Genomic DNA, 6805 nt, shown 5'->3' on the forward strand with positions numbered 1-6805 from the left:
TCTTTTTATTGTATAGATTATTGTATTACGAAGTGACCATGATAAATTCAAGGATACTTTATCATGGATAAAGACAAGAGGGAAGGACTTAGTCAAGATGGATTGACCCATCGAATGCTTGAATTATTATTTTAGAGTTGTTTTCAGTGTGCATGACCCACCAAGAATGGACAATATTTTTAACTCATGATTTTTTTTTTTAAAGTAAAGCATCAAGGACAGGGGTGAATTTGACTTTATAATATGGAAAAAATTAATATGAAAAATAAAGAAGTACTAAAATACATTTATGATATTAGTTCATCTATTTTTCTTGATACAAACTTGATAATAAAAAATAAATTTTTTTTACACCAAAGGGTGAACTGCTGCGGGAATTAAAAAGGTACTGTTTCACTTTATTACTCTCCATAGAAAGATAGAAAGAAGATGATGAATAATAGATTTCAGTACATTAATGAGGATCCTTGATATTTAGTCTCAGAAGGTCTAAAAATTTAATCGTAAACAATGGTTATCCTCTGGTTTAGTGAATAATATATGAAAATTTGGCTCTTCTTGGTTTTTGGAAAAAAAATTAGTGGAAATTAAAAAATCTAAAATATGATCATGAAAGTATTTTGTTTAACCAACATTTGCTATACAAACTAATTCATTTTTTATAATAAATTTGCCTCCTCTTTAGGGAAAAAAAATTAACAATAACAATCAAATTGGTTCATATGTACATATGCATATATATATATATATATATATATTACAATAGGCCGTTAGCACCAATTATTTGGGATTGACTACATTACATATTTGCTTCCATTTTGCTCTATTAAAAATAAAAAAATTAGATGAATTCGCTAGATATATTATTCTATTTAAAAATTATAAAAACAAATTGTAACATGAAGGAGATTGTGATAAAAAGAAAATAACAAGTTAAATAGCTTGTGGCCACAATTTCCAACACAAAATCTCTTCACTTTTTGATACTTTTATAATGATGAAAATGAAAGAAGCATCACACAAAAAATAATTATAAAAATTATATGATTTTAATTAAAAAAACAATCCATAATACCAAAACCTAGAAAAACTTCATAATTTCTCTACCAAAAAGAGAAAAGCAAAAACAATATTCCCTCCATTCCAAAATACATGCTCTTTTTTTAAAAAAATTATTTCAAAATAGTTGTCGTTTTATAATATCAAGGCAATATTTATTTATTTATTTTTTTCCAATTTTATCCATTTTTAATTTTCTAAATTATATTAATGAAGAGAGTAATATTTATAGTTCCAAGAAAAATACATGGTTTTAAGAGAGGATAGTTTACTAATTTGGTTAATTTTTATGTTAAATTTTAGGTAATTTAATACTATCTTTAATTCTTGTGCGACATCTTTGTAAACAATATATATTTAGGAATGGAGGGGTACATAACGACCTATTTTTCTTATTGTTTAATGCAAAACCATAATAATAATAATAATAATAATAATAATAATAATAATAATGCGACATGAGTGACTATATGACATAAATTATATCATTATCAGTTGATGACCCTGCAGTTGACACGTATCTCTCCCTCATTTCCAGTAAGCACTCCAATCTTTCCCATCTTCACAAATGCATCAATAAACTTCAACTTGAAATACATTGGAACATATGCATTTAGTAGCACTTGTGTCTTGCTCTCTGGAGTGGAAATTAGGGTTTGATCTGATGTGAATAACCCACGGTTAGACAAGATGAGCTTGTAATAGTTACTGTCAGATTTTGTAGGACTGTATGGATCCATTGGCACCAAATTGTTGCTGTTAGTGCTCCCACATGGGCATTGTTTCTTCAGTCGTTTAGCATAAGTTGGATCTAAACTCGGATCTTGGTTTATTGTTGAGTTGAAGTTGTAGAGCCTTTCTATGAATGAACTACAGTGAGAAAGTCCAATTGTGTGTGCTCCTGAATGACAAAAATATGTTAATTAGTTTTCTTTGTGCTTGTGTCATATATATATATATATATAAGAAGTTATGTACCTGATAGAATGATCATTTCTTCTTGTGAGAAACCCTTGCACTTGAAGCTTTGTGTGAGCTGAGTGAGATTATAAGAAGGAGATGGTAGATTGGATGCTGCCTCAGAAGCCAATGAAACCCTTCCATCTCTTCTTCCTGATGGCACAGCATAATTTATCTTCATGCTCTGCATACACGCGCCCGCGCGCGCACACACACACACACAAAGGTTTAATCTAAATTATGTAGTGTTATTAATACCTGCAGTGACACAACACGCATGAATGAATAAAAAAAAAGTTCATAGAGAGAGTTTAGAGGAGCATACAAAACGAACACTATCTCTTGCTGCAAATGCTAGGACATCAGCACATGAGACTTTGCCTTTGCATTTGGCTTCAAGCCGGGCTTTTGCTGCGTCGATGATTTCGAATCCCCGGAGACTTTGGTAGTTTGGCGGTGCATCTTTTTCTGCTTTGTTGTTGCTTGTTGAATCAATCAGAACTGATGCATCAGCTCCCTAACCATTAATAATATGTACACATCTTAACAATTATATATGCAGAAACTAATTATAACAGTATGCAAACTATATATGAATTATATATATATATATATGCATGCATATATACCCTGACAAATGCATCATGGAAATGCAATCTAACAAGGCCAGCAGCCATGCCAGGATTATGCTTAAGAGCTTTCATAACTTCTTTTTTGACTATGGATTCAGCTGAGGGGCATGTATGTTTATAAAAACCAACTTGAAGATGAGCTTTTGAAGGAGCACATGAAGGCAGGATAATAACAGCAAAAGCTAGAAAGATAATCACTCTTCTAAGATCCATCTCTTGAAACCTCACCAAAGTTATTCTGTGTTTCTTCTTGGTGACTTGAAGGGTTGCATTGAATGTCTATTTATGCAACATCACAACACTCTGATTTTTTGAAGACGTCAAAGTATGTTGAATCATTTACATATGTAACCAAGTCAGAAAATCAAATGCTGTTTGACTGGACCATGATTAAGGTAGAAGTTGTTATTTATATATATATATATATACTTCCTATTTTTCAGTGTTTGCTCTTTAATGGATCCGGAGTAATGTTTTTTTTCAGGTACCACGTCCATATGAGAACAATGGTAATTTTTTCCCTTCTCAAGGGAAAGATCTTGTGGGCCCCATTTTTGCCCTTTTGTTTGTTTAAAAGCTTCAAAGCTTGGATTTCAGGTCTCAATTCAATGCAAACCCATGAAACCCATGCTGAAGCCTTGGTTTCTTTAAATGGTTGCATTTAATGTATTATAGGGAGCCAATAGAGATCCTTTCTTTTTCTTTTTCTACCTACCATCTGTGAGAGAGGCAGAGAGAGAGACAGAGAGAAAGAAAGAGAGCTGTGAGTTCGGGATAAAAAATCCGGCGAAGCTCCGGCAATGCTCCGGCGATTAATTTTATAGTAGTAGCAGCAAAGAATTCTCAACTTCATTCTTTTACTCTTCCAAATAATCTTCTAGCTTTTTATCTGATTATTTGATGTTATGGAATGGTTTTGGACTTGGATCTGTGAATGTTGGGAAGATTCTTGATTTGAGTAGATCTAGAGCATGGTAGAGTTCTATGTTTGCTTCATTTGTGTCAATTTGTCTTAAGTTGCCTTCACAGCAATGGGTTTATGTGTGGGAGTATAGTTATACGTATGTTTCTATAATGACTTCACAGCAATGGGTTTATGTGTGGGATTATATAAAGTAGTATATATATATATATGCCCAATTAATGTTTGTTTTACTTTACTCTTGTATTTGTGTTCATAGTTATAAGCTCGGTTACAAGAATTGGTTTAGGCCAGCACAATAGTTATTTTGTAAATTGACCTACTTCAAACCATAAGTCTTATGGTTAATTAGGGTTGAAATCTTGAGTTAACAGGTTAATTTTTATTATTTATTATAGGACCTCTCCTAGAAGGATGAATTAGATTTTGGGCGTGAGTATTAGGTTTGGGAGAATTTCAGGGTAAGTAATTAATCTATCGTTATTTTCTGTATACTATTTCATTATTATTTATGTCCTTATTTTCAAATTTTTCATAAAATATTTTTGTGTTAATATTTTGAATTGTTTCTCTGTTTAATTACTAATTTATGTATAAATGTGCTTTTGATTACTTCCTTTTGGTAATTATTTCCATTATTTATTTATTCATTTATATACTTGTTTTATTTTTAATTTTATTTTGGGAGAGCCATGAATATTTATGAATAATTTAATGTTTTATTTATCCAACCATTTAATCAATTTTTGTTTATCTATTTATTTTTCCCTAAAGTAGGATTTTGAAATTTATTAGTATCTATGAGTATATATGAACTTGAGAAAATTTGAGAATTTCTGAACTTAGTAGTATACAAATGTTTTTTTGTATATGAATGTTCTGATCTCCAAATGAACTATGGTAACTCTGTCAGTGGGGGTTAAACACTGATCTTGTCTACAATAATTTCTGGAAAAATGAAAATGTAGTTTCACACCGGTACGTCGGTGAAATAATAACGTCCATATGATATTTAATCTCGGGTCACCGAGGGTAAATAAATGACATCTGATTCTTGATTCGGGGCATCAAGGATAAATAAATGACCTATGTTATCTATAGTGAATTTGGAGATACGACTTTGGAAATATTCTTACTGGAACTCTTAATTGTATTTTACTTTTGTAGTGGATTACTTACTGGGCTAGTAAACTGATAAAGTTGTTTCAAATATTTTTTCAGATCAAGAGTGGTAGACCGGTATGGAGTTTAAAAAGGCTTCCATTAGGTGTTGTCCTGCTCTGTTGTAAAATTTGACTCCTTGTAATTTTCTGTTCTTGTATCCTTATATTTTGCATTTTGGACTTTTTGTATCACTATACTCTTTAGAGTCTGTAAACATGTAACTTAATTGGTTTGTCATATTTGTCTACTCTAAATCAAATTCTGAAGCCTTGCATGTCTACTTGGTTCACGCTCTGTGGATTTGCGACCGTTTACCCCTGTACCAGGTTCAGTCAAATCGGATCCGGGGCATGACAGATCTTAGTTATAGAAAATCAATAGGTGAATGATTTATCATCTTATAAAATTTTTTTTTTTACTTTAAAATAATAACTTATAATGGTATATAATGTTGACCAGTGTTGCTTCAAATGTTTTGATGATGTCAATAGGGTTCATTTCACTGATGCCCACAAATATTTGTAATTTATATCGCTGTGGCTACAAATATATTTTTTTTTTGTAACTGGATAGCCACATAAATTTTCTCCGGTAGTACTTGTGGCCATAAAAGCTTGTTTGGAGGCTATTTTCGGCTACTTGACTGACGTGGAGGGGCTCCAAGTCAGCCAAGTTGCCGGAAATAGCCCATCCACGTCAACCAAGTCACTGGAAATAGCCTCCAAACAGGCCTTTATGGCTATTGGTGCACCCGGAGAAAAGTTATGTGGCCATCTGGTTACAAAAAAAAAACATTTGTGACCACAACGATATAAGTTACAAATATTTGTGGCCACCAGTGAAATGAATCCTGTGACAACATGGCATGCATGTTTCCTATGACTTTGGAGTTACTATAATTTAAACTAATTTCATGTTGTTTAACATCTACTCCCTGAGGTCATTTTTATTTGTTCTATTTAGAAGTTTTATTTGGTCTTTTTTACTTGTTTATTTAAAAAGTTTATGACGCATTAAATATTATTTTTAAAAATTTATTATTTATATTTAATATTTTTTACGACTTCTAATAAATTATACTCCATTTATATTTATCTCTTCTATTTTGGAAGTTTTATTTGGTCCTTTTTACTTGTTCATTTAATAGATTCATGAAGCATAAATATTGCATTTTCAAATTTACCCTTTATATTTAATGTACTTCTACAACTTCTAATAAATCATATTAACTACACATTTTATTAAATTATATTTTAAATAAGGATAATTTTGGAAAATTAATATAAATTTTTATGAATTTTAGATTTCTAACTAATTTAACCGACTTTTTTAATCCATGTGAATTAGGTAAAATGGACAAGTAAAAAGGACAAGAGGTAGTATTTAACTGAACATTTTTTAAAACATTTTAAACAAAGGCAATATTGAAAAGTTAATATAATTTTATAAATTTTGGATTATCAATTAACTTTAACCAACTTTTTTAATCTATAATTTAGTTAAAATGAACAAGTAAAAAGTATCGGAGAGATTAACTTTTATGAGTAAGGTCCTATCTTCATTTGGAAAATTGCACATATTGAGATTCCTATTTTACTCTTAATTTATAATTAAATTAATAAATTACTGAAACAAATAATGTAAAAGATAATTAAACTAATATACCATCAGTGCTTTATAGCCACTGCAGCATTCATTGCCACATTAATAACACATTACATTGTTAGGATTAAAATAAATAAAGTACAAACATTCATAGAAGGAAAAATTACTGTTTACCCTCGTGAATTTTTAATATTCTTAAACAACCCCTCCAACTTTGGCAAACCTCAGACAATCCTTCCGTTATTGTTTAAATTATCTTTTACCCCTACCGTTCACTTCAGATGGGTCCATGTTATGAAATTTCATTTTTGTTCTTGAAAATGGTGGAAAAAAAACCTCCCAATCACATCATGTCCGACCTTTATACATACAATTTTGCATTTTTTTTGTCTTTCTGTTTGTTTTTTGTCAAACAAAGTTTAGAAGGCTCATCACATATTCTACTTCTTCTTCTCATTTGGTT

The 6805-nt window shown here is 30.6% G+C and overlaps 1 protein-coding gene across 1 annotated transcript; it reads right to left on the reverse strand.

Moving 5' to 3' along the window:
* Window positions 1–1438: 1438 nt before the first annotated feature.
* LOC120265622 (peroxidase 5-like) lies at window positions 1439–2888 on the reverse strand. The gene is made up of 4 exons (XM_039273571.1): window positions 2649–2888; window positions 2345–2536; window positions 2038–2203; window positions 1439–1960 (listed from the first exon to the last, which is right to left on the reverse strand). The coding sequence occupies exons 1-4, from the start codon at window positions 2862–2864 to the stop codon at window positions 1551–1553; spliced, it is 984 nt and encodes a 327-aa protein (XP_039129505.1). The 5' UTR covers window positions 2865–2888; the 3' UTR covers window positions 1439–1550.
* Window positions 2889–6805: the final 3917 nt, after the last annotated feature.

Source organism: Dioscorea cayenensis, chromosome 7, assembly GCF_009730915.1.
Source record: "Dioscorea cayenensis subsp. rotundata cultivar TDr96_F1 chromosome 7, TDr96_F1_v2_PseudoChromosome.rev07_lg8_w22 25.fasta, whole genome shotgun sequence".
NCBI lineage: Eukaryota > Viridiplantae > Streptophyta > Magnoliopsida > Dioscoreales > Dioscoreaceae > Dioscorea > Dioscorea cayenensis.

Excerpts from the sequence above, each read along its gene's own strand:
- LOC120265622 (XM_039273571.1), bottom strand. The coding sequence starts at position 2,864 with ATGGATCTTAGAAGAGTGATTATCTTTCTAGCTTTTGCTGTTATTATC. Across the intron at positions 2,537-2,648 it reads TCCATGATGCATTTGTCAGG|GGAGCTGATGCATCAGTTCT; the intron begins GTATATATGCAT and ends ATTAATGGTTAG. Across the intron at positions 1,961-2,037 it reads AGAAATGATCATTCTATCAG|GAGCACACACAATTGGACTT; the intron begins GTACATAACTTC and ends TTTGTCATTCAG.